Source organism: Drosophila navojoa, chromosome 4 (genome assembly GCF_054131105.1).
Source record: "Drosophila navojoa isolate 15081-1374.11 chromosome 4, UAZ_NAV_1.0, whole genome shotgun sequence".
Classification (NCBI taxonomy): domain Eukaryota; kingdom Metazoa; phylum Arthropoda; class Insecta; order Diptera; family Drosophilidae; genus Drosophila; species Drosophila navojoa.
In genome coordinates, this window is record NC_142892.1 from 19770343 (window position 1) to 19782162 (window position 11820).

General features: G+C 41.8%; 4 protein-coding genes across 6 annotated transcripts; 2 read left to right on the forward strand and 2 right to left on the reverse strand.

The window, feature by feature from the left end:
- The first annotated feature begins 247 nt into the window (after nt 1-247).
- TORIP (Torsin interacting protein) lies at nt 248-1454 on the forward strand. Its single transcript, XM_018099922.3, has 3 exons — nt 248-926; nt 985-1118; nt 1186-1454. The coding sequence occupies exons 1-3, from the start codon at nt 248-250 to the stop codon at nt 1414-1416; spliced, it is 1044 nt and encodes a 347-aa protein (XP_017955411.1). The 3' UTR covers nt 1417-1454.
- On the reverse strand, nt 837-6530 carry Ir76a (Ionotropic receptor 76a). 2 transcript variants are annotated; one of them, XM_018099939.3, is made up of 6 exons: nt 5698-6530; nt 3492-3663; nt 3181-3431; nt 2995-3118; nt 2003-2613; nt 837-1946 (listed from the first exon to the last, which is right to left on the reverse strand). In XM_018099939.3, the coding sequence occupies exons 1-6, from the start codon at nt 5980-5982 to the stop codon at nt 1461-1463; spliced, it is 1929 nt and encodes a 642-aa protein (XP_017955428.3). In that variant the 5' UTR covers nt 5983-6530; the 3' UTR covers nt 837-1460. The 2 variants fall into 2 exon arrangements, with proteins under 2 accessions (XP_017955428.3, XP_089115651.1); XM_089259525.1 differs by lacking the exon at nt 3492-3663.
- On the forward strand, nt 3830-7377 carry LOC108650690 (uncharacterized). Its single transcript, XM_018099916.3, has 3 exons — nt 3830-4387; nt 4800-5497; nt 5572-7377. Exons 1-3 carry the CDS (start codon nt 3895-3897, stop codon nt 5686-5688), a joined length of 1308 nt encoding a protein of 435 aa, XP_017955405.1. The 5' UTR covers nt 3830-3894; the 3' UTR covers nt 5689-7377.
- SREBP (Sterol regulatory element binding protein) lies at nt 6791-11820 on the reverse strand. 2 transcript variants are annotated; one of them, XM_018099895.3, is made up of 7 exons: nt 11573-11820; nt 9448-11068; nt 8581-9383; nt 8122-8525; nt 7941-8067; nt 7563-7730; nt 6791-7500 (listed from the first exon to the last, which is right to left on the reverse strand). In XM_018099895.3, the coding sequence occupies exons 2-7, from the start codon at nt 11015-11017 to the stop codon at nt 7135-7137; spliced, it is 3438 nt and encodes a 1145-aa protein (XP_017955384.1). In that variant the 5' UTR covers nt 11018-11068; nt 11573-11820; the 3' UTR covers nt 6791-7134. The 2 variants fall into 2 exon arrangements, with proteins under 2 accessions (XP_017955384.1, XP_017955383.1); XM_018099894.3 differs by having other exon boundaries at nt 9448-11071.

Consider the following 11820-nt stretch of genomic DNA (forward strand, 5'->3'; position numbering starts at 1 on the left):
TTCTCTATTGTATATTTATTAGACAATTAACTCCGTTTATTTGTATAAAACGACTCAGGGACTTTAAATTCATCTTCATTGTATACTTGTACATTTGAGTAATTTTATTTAACGCATTAACATATACAAGTATTTTATGTTATACTCTCTGTTAGTTTGACATTCTGTTAGATTGAGCATACTGAGCTCTAGAAGCAAAAATTACTTTTCCGGCCGATTGATTTTATTATATTACAATCGGATTAAAATGACAAGCAGGCGTCCATTATATAGCAATCGGGAACTTGGTGACTCCGGGTCACCCACTAGAAATTTGTTAAATAAAAGTCCACGTCCTGATAGCTATAGGAAAAATATGAATGCGAATGACGACGAAAATGAATTCGATGAATCGAATAATGAACCAATAAATGAAGAAGGCATGGAGACAGATTCGAATGAAGACGATCCAATGGATCAAAGTTGCGGGACGCCATCAATACAACATAATCAAACACATCCGCAAACAGCACAAGCAATAAGGTCAAGAATAGCCCAAGGGACAGCCGCGCAACGACCACGAGAGACAAGCCTTCAACGACGACCAGAGACAAAACCACTAGCAACAGCACCGCTAATAATGAAATCATTTTCACCATCTCAGTTAATGAAATATTCTATTATTATCATATTACCGCTTATTGTCTACTCACAATATTACAAGTCGGAGCCGCAAGTGAAAACCTGTACATTTGCGGATTTGAAACAGCGCGCTCCTTCGCAATCAACGGATGTGTGGAAGGCGCTGAGGTGCAACATTGAAGATATGTTAAACAAGAAGAGCAAGTCGCCCAATGTTTACTTGTTTTTGTACACGAATGAAAGCAACGAGTATGAAATGCAAAAATTGGTTAACGATATAGCACTGGAAACGTCCAAGTGTTTTAGTAAGCAAATGCGAATTACAAGTTAAATAAATTGGAATTATATATCCTTTTTTAATAGATGAAAAGGCACTTGTAAAGATGAGCTTAAAGGATTTCGAAACGCAGACCGGAGACGATTACGGGTTTCCCATTGAACAGTACAAAAAGAAAATCAGAGACGGCAACGTTTTTCTTATTGTCGATCTAAATGATGTGAGTAGTGGTTTAACATTTTTGATAGTCTTTTGTATTATTAAGCTATTTCGATTCTCAATCATAGATACCTCCAAATGCGGCACGTGCTCTGCACACAATTTGCGACACCTATAGTCCTATCGCTCCGGATGTTGTCATCTTTCTGACACTGCGCACTCATCTGACGACAGATGCTGGAACTCCAGTCCAATTAGCCCATAACACATTGCATGAGCTCTGGAAGGAGTTACCAAATAATGAATTGGATGCACTAATCACACGAGTCACCGATCAGGTGTTGCTGTTGCAAAGCTAAGCTTAACTTACTAATATGTGAGACTTTATTTCGGTTATAATAAATTAGTTCTTAACATCAAGCCACCACAACTCGAGCAAAAATCCCACCACACTGCAGGACATGCCGAAGCACCACAACATGACCAAGCCAATAAAATTTTCAATGCCCAGCTTAACAGGTCCAATATCAAAGTTGGGTCTTTTCGAGGATACAATGCGATTTTGCCTATGCGCATTCATGTAGTCAGCCACGATTTTCCATTCCCAGTACTTGTCAAATCCGGAGGAATGCCAGGCGAGCGTGAAGTCATTATGAATTCCACAAAATGGCCACAAGCGAGGAACGTACGCATTTGTGTAGGAAAAGTAGAGATCATCCACCATTAGTTTGAGTCGCGGCAAAGCATTATCAGGAATCAATTCAGCGTTTGCCACGTGCCCAAAAAGCATTCGCTCGACCACAAAGCCCATCTCTACAGTGCGAGACTTTGCGGCCATGGTCACTGCATCATTTACACGATAGTGCTCCAAGATTCCCAGTAAGACGGGCTATAAATGCTAAATGGTGAAAAAGCTCGCAGAGCAAACATCACATTCTGACTCACATCGTCATCATTGTTAACATCAATAGTGGTTATCCAGGCATAAGATGTTCCCGTCCAGGTCATCTTGTGCTCATAGAGTCGTTGCCGCGAATCAGCAGCTTCCTCGAGTTTCGGAAGCGTCAGTATGGATGCCAATCCCCCACCATAAACGGTGGTCAAGATTATGTCGATCATATAGCTCGCCAGCAGGACAGTGCGGAGGGCATACGATTTGGCCACATAATGGGTGCTCTGGTTAACAAACAACTTGAGCGTGCTCACATAAGCGAAGCGCAAACTCTTTCGCCAGCGCGGCTCTGAAGCTGAAAACTCGCAGTGATGTGTGCCGGCTAGAGCTAGGCATTCTAAGAAAAGGCAAAGGACGACACATAGCCACAGCTTGGCCTGGAATGGCTGCAGCGGCAAAGCCCAGTTAATAATTCTACGTGGCGCTGGCACTAAACATGTTATACCAGAACGTCCAAGAAAACTTGTCATATCCATTTGCTTATAGACTTCGTACCACATAAACAAGCCGCCTATGGCGTAATCAATTGTTCTGTCCACCACCATGCCCATCAACCCAACGCCTGTTCCATTTGGATAGAGATCGCCCCACTCGGATTTTTCGCCTGTGGATAACAGTTGATATATAAATGAAACATATGTATATGTATGTATAAGTGTAGACTCAAATATCGTTCTCTTCGCTTGGCAATTCTAATGAGAAATGAGCAGCGATCTAGCACTCGATCAATGAGCTCTATTTAAAGAGAAGGTGCGTTCGCTACAAAAAGTTTTGACAGTCGTAGCGCTCCGCTTTGAGTGCACTTGTAGCTTTCTGAGCTCAACTTGAGTAGAGTGGTGTGGTGTCAGCTATAAAAGGGCAGTGCTGCATTACAATTTAATCAGTAATTTCTCTGATCTGCTGATTATCAGTAGAAGTGCTCATCGTTTGCTTAGTGGGTCGTCAATTCATATGAAGCTTGCAATCAATCTAAATACATACATACTTGTATCTATTTGCAGAGTGCAATTGTAAATTTCACAGAAAGTGAGTATGACACGGACTTCGGTGCCATCTGCATGCGCCACTGTTTTATTGGAAGCGCGATCGAACATTGCTGGCTGCTTTTCCTGAATAAATAAACCTATAAAGATCTAGGAAAAAAACCATATATAATAATTATACCACTTACATAGCTAAGCAGCATAAATGGTTCATAATTAAATAGGCCCAACACAACTTCACGTCCTTGTAAGTTTTTCATTTTACTTGAAAAATCTTCAGCACTATTCCATATAACCTTTTCGGCTTGGGCATCATAAATATGCTGTGTATAAAACTGTGGTTTACTCTCAAATCGGGATCCAGCAAAGCGATTGGTTTTAATTTCAAATATACTCGAATTACGAAGCTGGGCGTTGACCAAAAGAATGTTCGGTTGGTCTGTAACGAGGAGAAAAAGCCAAAGTTCCAGGAAAAATAGCAAAGTTTTGATCAGCTTACCAAAAAATAGATAGCCATTCAGATAACTATCGGATTCATTCGGCTTTTTAAGCAACTCATCGGTGTACACAAAGATAAAATGATTTTGAATCGACCGCCAAATTGAGTACGTGCTTGCTTTATAAAAATTACGAATAAATTGCGGTATATGCTCCTGAAATACTAGAAAGCTCTGTAAATTAAGAAAATAAACGCATAATTAAGTATTAAAATTAAGGACCACAAAATGTATATAAATAATCAAAAGCTCATTTTTACTCCTTTTTTTTTTACAGCCAATGCTGCATAAATATTTGCAATATTGCAGTTCCTTTTGATAATAAAATCATGTTTGCAATTTGCTGGTCACACTGTTTGGCCATAAATCAAAAACGTGCGTCACCCTAACAACCGATTGTAAACAATGGAGAAGTTTGGATTGGCCTGTCCGTTGGCATTTCTAGCCAGCAAACCGCACCGAATGAAAACAAATATATTGGATTTAAATTACGATTGCTATGTGCATATATTCTCGTATCTGACCGCGCTCGAAGACAAATTAAATCTAGCTCGAGCACATTCGCAATTTCGCGAAGTCTTGGCACGCGACGCTCCTCGTCGTTTTGTTAAGATAAATATGCGGATGCTGAAATGCCTTTCCGATTGGGAATATCTCTTAAAGCTGTGCGGTGACTGTGTGCTCGAGTGCGAGCTGCGCCATGGACGCTGGGACAATAATATCACTCAACCGTTCATGTGCCTCCTAAACTCACACTGCCAGAATTTGAGGCATTTGCATCTCATATTCGCGCATTCCGATCTAAAGCCACCGGCCGAGGGGGATCTAAATATTTTACAAGTGCTTGAACGTAAGAATCTGCATAGCCTCAGCCTAATCGACGCTAAGGCAGCTGATGGTAAATATTATTAAATATTGTAGAGACATAAAAGACATGCTGTATCGTAGTTTTATACGCAAATTTCATTAAGCTTGTGTAGTTCAAAGAGTCAATTGTTGCAGTAAACATAGCTTTCATTACTTGAGTGTCAAAGAATTAAATTTAATTCAATGAAAATCAAGTTTTAATAATACTTATAGATATAAATTGCTAAGAGACCTAATAGTTAAATCAACAATAATGCTAACTAGTATTTATACTTTTGATCCATGTCTAAGAACTAAAATTTTTGAGAATCGCAAAGAACACGAAATTAGTTAGCAAAGAAACTATATACGATAAACTGAATAGTATAAGAATCAGAATCTCAACTCAATTATGTACATAGCGACGAATGAGTCTATATAGCACATTTCCCATTCTTCAACAGTTCTACAGCTGCACAACTTTATTGAATTAGAGGCTTTGCATATTGATGGCTTCGACGCAGAGTTAAAAGACAAGGACATCATAGAACAGTTTAAGGCTTTATCAGGATTGCGTCGACTTTCGCTACGTTTTGTTTCGCGGCGTCAGTTGCCGCCTCTGGCTGCCCATTGCCCGCTGTTGGAGCATCTGTCCCTGGAAAACTTTGAAGGAACGCTGGAGGATGTGGGTGACTTTCCCAGACTGAGGTCTCTCAGGTTGCTTTGGCGTTTGACAATTTGTGTGAATAGTCAGCTCTTTCGATCATTGGCTATGCGTTATGCGAACCGTTTGGAGCAGCTGCAGCTAACGAAGGTCAATTGGGAGTACGTCGAGCATATAGTAATGCTTCAAAATCTGAAAGCGCTCACCTGCTACATGTGGCCGGCCACACTACTTGGATACATAAGCAAATTGGAACAACTGGAGTGCTTGGCATTACAGTGCACTGAGTCTCCAGCTAGCATGATGCAATTGGTGGACGTAGTTGCCAAGTGCACAAAGCTCCAACACTTGAAGCTGGGCAAGCGCTGGGGACTTGAGGAATGGAGTAGCTTTCTAATCGCCTTACAAGAGGAGCTGCGCGAACAGGCATCAAATGCAGCACGCCGCCCGCTGATGTTGACGCTAGAGCTATCAACATCGAAAGCAACACAAAACCAGGTGGAGTTATCGAACATATAAAGCTATTTGCTTTTAAACTAAGCACAGCATTTCTATTTTTTCTATTTATTTAGTTAAGTAATACTATAAATTCGCAATTACTGCAATTGGATTGGCTTGGCACCGCTTGCTCGCTGTGTACACCCGATCGCCATACAAAGCCAACGATTCCAGGCTTAAATTGGCTCTGAAGGACTTACCTCGCAATGCGTTTGCTCGATGGCCACCGCTACCCGCAAGATCCAATCGTTGTAGGGCAAATTATGCTCCTCGAAATCCAAACGCTTTGGTTCATAGTTATAAAAGTCATTGTCATGGCCTGGGATAAACCATTTCTCAGGCTCCAAAATGAGCAACGCCAGTGGCTCCGCTGTCCTCAGTTGTATATCGAACGCAGAGTGCCACAACAGACAAGTGGCATGTGAGTCCATCAAATATTGTTGTGCTAAATTCAATAATTTCAAACAACAATTAGTTTCAATCATAAGAAACGAAATTTACCGAGAAAACTTAAAACAGTGGACCAATAATTTGGTTCCAACATGTTGACATCTAGTTCTGTGTTATTATAAAAGCCAAGCTATTGCTTTATATAGTCATCGGAGAGGTTGCCACTGAAGGCTAAATTACATATCCATGGTGGAATTATAGCTTGTTATCAAATAATTGCTAATCAAATATTTAGAAAGCATTCAGAGAAATATATAAATTCAAGCTAGAAACCCTGGATATAGAATAGTTAATTAGTTGGAATCCTACAAAATCAAAAACATTTATTTATGAAAACTATTTATCTATATTGTAGTTATTATGTTTAGTAATTTATTTTAAATTCAAAACAAAACATATACTTTGATATATTTAGTACAAATTATATCATAATATTTTTTAAACTAATTATTTTGTAGCTCATAGTTTTAGCTATGTTAGAAAATAAAAAACAATTTATAAATTTTTTAAAATAAGCATATTCGACTGCCAATTTTGTGGCCGAACATTAGGTAGTAAACTTAAACTTATTTAAAGGGGCGATCTTTTAAATATATATGTATTGGAAAGTATAGAAAACAAAACGAGATGAAACCATTTCATATATAAATATTCTTACTTACAATAATCAAATTATTTATTTAAACCAAACGCGATTTCATTGATGAAACGATATAAATTTAAGTTAAAGAAAATTTAGATTTTTTAAATGTTTAGATACGTCTTATAAATGATATTTTTACATAAATTCCATTTAAATGAAGCCATAGTCAATGTTAAACGATTTAAAATTAATGTGCCAAGGTAATTTGATCTATTAACTGCATGAATGACATATTTATTTAAATAAGTATTCATATTTATATATATGTATATGTGTGTGTGTATATATGTGGTAACCATTATCGCGAGTAAACATATCGTTTAAACAAATTGTGAATAATAATAATTACTAACTAAATAGAAATTATATAGCAGGTATAAAGCGTGGGGATTGTAGTAAAGTAAGCTTCAACCGTGTCATCCGGTATATGCTGTGTACAGTAAAACAATTGATGCGTGCTTGAGACAATTTTCTCTTTAAGTTGTCCCTTTTCCGTGTGTGAACATTTGGGATTAGCTTAGTTTTCAGTTGAACTTCATGTAGCTTAAGCCTTAACGGTTACTCCGCCGTTGCCCAGTGACTTCATAAGTTGATAGCATTCCTTTAGCTTGCGCTTGTCGCCCACTTTCTCTAGCGTTTTAGCTGCCTCGGCTAATAGACCAGCACGCTCGCCCGGCGAACTTAACAGTGCAGGTGGCAAATACTTGCAGGCCACATACATGGCTGCTGCTCGCTCCCGTTCGCCGCCCTCAAAGTTCTGATGTCGTCGATCTTTGCTGCCGCAAAAGATGGAGGATTGGGCATTGCGCGAACGCAGACTTCTGTCTAGTAGCTGCTGTGTGGGGCATGGTGAGGCGCCGGCCATTAGGCGGCAAACTGCCTCATACAAGTAAATACGCGACTGAGCGTTCTGTGAATGAATATAATAAATAATTACTCTGTGATTCTCTAGATGTGTTCCCACTTGCTTACCGGTATATTTTCAACAATGCTGCGCAGTGAATTCAAATCTGTTTGGAACTTTTCGAGCACGTCTCCAGGTACCTGATAGAAGCCATCGTCATCGATGCCCATGTGTTCCAGCTCCCACAAGGCCGTGCGTGTCTCTAGCAACCAATCGCAGGTCAGCAACTGGAACAGCTAAATCAATAATATTTCATTAATCATCTTGATAACACACATTATCTTTACTCTAAGGTGTCCGACGTTGCGAGTGAACTGCACGGAGCTTGCACTGCAGTTGTATTGCCGCAGAGAATAAAGTATACAGACAATGCGACTACAATGCACCTCCGTCACAGCTCCAAAGATGTCGGAATGCTGCATAAAAGGGGCAGTGCTCCAGCTTACCAATTTAATGCCCTTTGCATTGGTGATGCGATTGACCGTAAGGCATTCTTGTAGTTGGGCACTAGACTCATCGCAAAGGCGGTTGATCGAATGCTTAAGGCGTTTATCCAAAGTGTTGCCATTGTTCCTGCAAGTCGAAGAATATTAATTACATATAATCGTTATAGTGCGCATCACATACATGAGCAATATCATCTTGGCGCGTAGCACTGCATGCAGTGCTTTCGGCAGCTGATCATTGTCGCTACAGTGCTGCAGTTCCGTTGGCAACTGCTTTATGCTATCGTACAACTTTTCCGCCAGCGTGTCCTCTCCTAACAGCCAGTGCACAGCAATTTCGAGGACATTGGCCCACCAGACAACATTGGTGTCGCGCTCATCCTCGTCGGCCCATAAAGTATCCCGCAACAGGGAGGTGTACTTCAGCACATTGCTTACGATGGTACCGCTATGTTGCTGCTGCAATTGCTCTGCCTCGCTGCCAGTGTTGTTGTTGTTATTATTAGGCGTTGCTTTGTTTTGTCTATGTGACCCGGCGCCCACCAAGCACTGAATTGCCTTGTACAGCAAATGCTCGCGATATTGCTGTAAAATAAAAATAGTTAGCCACAAATAATTTATAAAAGCAATGCGTCCTTACCTTAATGGCATATGCAGCTGGATCGCAGGGATTGCGCAAGCGTGTGAAGAAGCCATCCTGTTCGCCAGCGCTGAGTTCGTAATTGAAAACATGCGCGCTACAATAGCCATATCCATAGGTGGTAAATGCCCAGCGAAGCTCTTGGGTTTGCTCGGCGGCACGAGTGCGTCCACATTCCTGGCGTGCTCGACTCATGTAGTAGCGGGCGAAGAGCTGTTGGAACCACTTGGGTGCACTTCGCTTCATCCGCAGGGCTGTCATTACATGAATGCAAATGGTCTCGCGTGGGGTTAGCAAATTGTGTGCCACCTCCGCCATGTTGCTAGCGCAGAGAGCCAGCATAACTCCATTACGATCGTTGCTACGATCACCCGTCAAATTTAGTTGGTTTAAGCGGTTGTAAAGCAAAGCCAGTTCCCGTGCCGAGGACAAAGCACGCTTGCGTGTCGCTGCATTGCAAAAGAGTCCTCCAGCACGACGAGAGAGCACCCGACCCAACCAGAGTCGATGGAATAAAAAGCGTAGAAACTGCCAAAAGGTATTCAGGTGGCATTCTAGGCGGGACGTCGGCAAACTTAATCCATACATGTGCAGACAGTTCAGATAAGCGGCATAGGCCTGCGCATGCTGGCCCTGTGCAAAGTGAGTTTCGGCCCGTTTCTTGTGCTGATAGTAGGCATCCGTTTGCACATCCAGCTGGGGATCACCATACACCAAGACCTTCACCAAACAGCCAAGCATAAAGACCAGATTCAAAAGCCATAACCAAGAGCTGTGATGCCAGCCAATGTAGTCCGTGTTATCTGAAATATTACAATTGTTCAATATGTTATTTTTTTTACAGAATGCTTTGTTTTTTTTTCTTACCATCGTAAGCCAAAATGCTGCGCCTTTGACGGCTCACCTCGCCACCTAGATCGTTGTCGTCAAAATCATTGGAGTCCAACCCAAATTGACTGTGTTGCAAGAGCTTTTTAAAGGGATTAACTGCCAAGACGGCAAACATAAACATGCAAAGCGCCAGCCGGGAATGATTGGCCATGCCTCGCATAGAGCTTGGCACCACCATCACCTCATCCTTGCTGCTACAACTGCCTGTGGAGCCACCGTATGGTGATGGCGGCAACGAAATATCCGAATGCAGCGGCGATGACGACGGATCGGATATATCGCTCCTTGGCGGAGTCAAACCGGCATCCGTATCGCATGTGGATTGTTGGCGACGTTTCTTCGATGTTGTGGAGTTCACAATTGTGCTGCTGCTGCTGTTGCTGTTGCCCAGCTGTAGTAGATCCTTAACCTTTGAGCCGTCACGTGCCATTATCTCACGTTGCAGGCGCTGCAACTCAGATTTGAGGTCATAGTTCTGTTTCTGTAAGTCGCGTATCTTTTCAATAGACCTGCGCAGCACAGCCGATTTGTTAAGCTTGGCCGCATCACCGACAACGAGATTTTTCAGCTCGATAATCTTGTCGTTTATTGAGGTGCGATAACGTCGCTCAATTGCGTTGTGGGCCGAGCGTTTCACCTCCTTCACCTTTGGCTGCACGCGCTGAATGGCGACCTTAGCAGCAGGTGCTGGCGTTACGGATGGGACCGATGCGGCTGCTGGTGCTGGAGCCAGCTCTACAGTCGATGTCTTTGATGTCGTTTTCGGACTGGCAGCCGGTGCAATGGTCTCGAGCAGCACGGGCATTGGTGCAGCTGTCAGTATGGTTGCATTGCTCCCGGTGTACATAAGCGTTGTGGCCGGACTCACAGAAGGCGCCTGTAGTAGAAAATTTTGCTTAACAGTCGGTAGCATGGGCGGCATTTTCTTATTGGCATAATGCGAAGCCTTTGCCGAAGTAGACGTCGATGGTGACGCTACTGGTGAGGTTGGTGCCGGCGATGAGCTTTCCGGTAGCTGATAGACAAAATCATTGTTGCTAGCGGTCGTATACAAGATGGTTGGAGCGGGCGAAGCCAGCGGTAAACGCTGGTTGCTGTCCATATGATGAATGGTCGTCGTAGGCTGTGGCTTCAGCAGCTGGGGCAATACCTGCGAGTTAAAGTTTGAGTTTGAAGCAATGAGCGGATCCGTTTTATACAAGGGCGGGTCGAATAGATTGCTCTGCTGCGAGACTAACTCCTCCTTGATGTGTACCGGAGAAGCGTGCTCGATTTTCACATGTTGCTGTTGTTGTGGTGGTGGTTGTTGTTGCTGTTGCTGCAGTGGTGGCGATTGCTGGGGTAGCTGTTGCATGTCCAAGGCGCAATCGAGTAACGGCGTTGAATTGTTCATATCCAAATCTAAGTCCATTTCATTTAGAAACGTGTTCAGCATATCAGAGGGTATCATTTCTTTGATGATACTCAAAGCATCCTCCTCCTCTTTCCACATGTCCATGGTATTGGACATGAACTCCATGTCCAATGAAGCTGGATCGATGTCCATAGTCGAAATTCTTTCAGCTGACGTGTTTATTGTTTTGATTGTCCGTTAACGCTGCTAATATATAAAAACTTTTGTTAATGATCGACTGCTAGATACCCTAAATGTCATAACAATTAACAAACTACATAATTAAATAATTTAATAATAGACTGACACTAAAAGAAAACCATGTTACCCCAGTATAGAATTTATTGCTTGTAGGGTATTGTTATGCTGTAATCATTGTTTTGTTTATGAAATTTCTATTTCAAAGCGGCGCAATAACACCAGCCACAAACAAAAACAAATAAATACACACTCACACAAACACATATGAGAACACACACATACACAACGCATGCACACGATTATGAACGTGAAAAGCGCCTCTCGACCAATCAGATTGCGCGCGAGAATCATACGATGTGACGGCAAATCGCCGATGTCACCTCCACTTTCCAGCTAATTGACCAGCAAGCAATTAAAGCGCATGTAAACATTCCTTTTTAAAGTACACGTCCAAAGATTTGATAAAGCTAACACCTCACCATAGTTTTTGTTCGTTAAATCACTTACTTATCCAATAAGCACAATTCTGTTACTTTAAAACACTATTGCAGTTTGTTGGCCATAATATAGCTCCAAACATTTATTGACAACAGTTTCTATATGCAAACATGTTTTCAAAGTGTATACACATATTCCAACGGTATTTAGCTTTCTTCTGCAACCAATAAACAAATTGTCCAAGAGCTTTATGAAATAAACAGCAGATCGAAATGACTCTAATGAATGCTTGGTTAGGTCTATCGACGTATATCGAC

What these genes read in the sequence shown, in the direction of transcription:
- LOC108650690 (XM_018099916.3), top strand. Translation starts at nt 3,895, where the DNA reads ATGGAGAAGTTTGGATTGGCCTGTCCGTTGGCATTTCTAGCCAGCAAA. An exon ending in CGACGCTAAGGCAGCTGATG is followed by an intron (nt 4,388 to 4,799) that starts GTAAATATTATT and finishes ATTCTTCAACAG; the next exon opens with TTCTACAGCTGCACAACTTT. An exon ending in CGAAAGCAACACAAAACCAG is followed by an intron (nt 5,498 to 5,571) that starts GTGGAGTTATCG and finishes CTATTTATTTAG; the next exon opens with TTAAGTAATACTATAAATTC.
- SREBP (XM_018099895.3), bottom strand. Translation starts at nt 11,017, where the DNA reads ATGGACATCGATCCAGCTTCATTGGACATGGAGTTCATGTCCAATACC. An exon ending in CAGCATTTTGGCTTACGATG is followed by an intron (nt 9,384 to 9,447) that starts GTAAGAAAAAAA and finishes GTAATATTTCAG; the next exon opens with ATAACACGGACTACATTGGC. An exon ending in CAGCTGCATATGCCATTAAG is followed by an intron (nt 8,526 to 8,580) that starts GTAAGGACGCAT and finishes TTTATTTTACAG; the next exon opens with CAATATCGCGAGCATTTGCT.
- Ir76a (XM_018099939.3), bottom strand. Translation starts at nt 5,982, where the DNA reads ATGATTGAAACTAATTGTTGTTTGAAATTATTGAATTTAGCACAACAA. An exon ending in CATTTATGCTGCTTAGCTAT is followed by an intron (nt 3,119 to 3,180) that starts GTAAGTGGTATA and finishes TTATTTATTCAG; the next exon opens with GAAAAGCAGCCAGCAATGTT. An exon ending in CACTCTGCAAATAGATACAA is followed by an intron (nt 2,614 to 2,994) that starts GTATGTATGTAT and finishes TGTTATCCACAG; the next exon opens with GCGAAAAATCCGAGTGGGGC.
- TORIP (XM_018099922.3), top strand. Translation starts at nt 248, where the DNA reads ATGACAAGCAGGCGTCCATTATATAGCAATCGGGAACTTGGTGACTCC. An exon ending in GGAAACGTCCAAGTGTTTTA is followed by an intron (nt 927 to 984) that starts GTAAGCAAATGC and finishes CTTTTTTAATAG; the next exon opens with ATGAAAAGGCACTTGTAAAG. An exon ending in TTATTGTCGATCTAAATGAT is followed by an intron (nt 1,119 to 1,185) that starts GTGAGTAGTGGT and finishes TCTCAATCATAG; the next exon opens with ATACCTCCAAATGCGGCACG.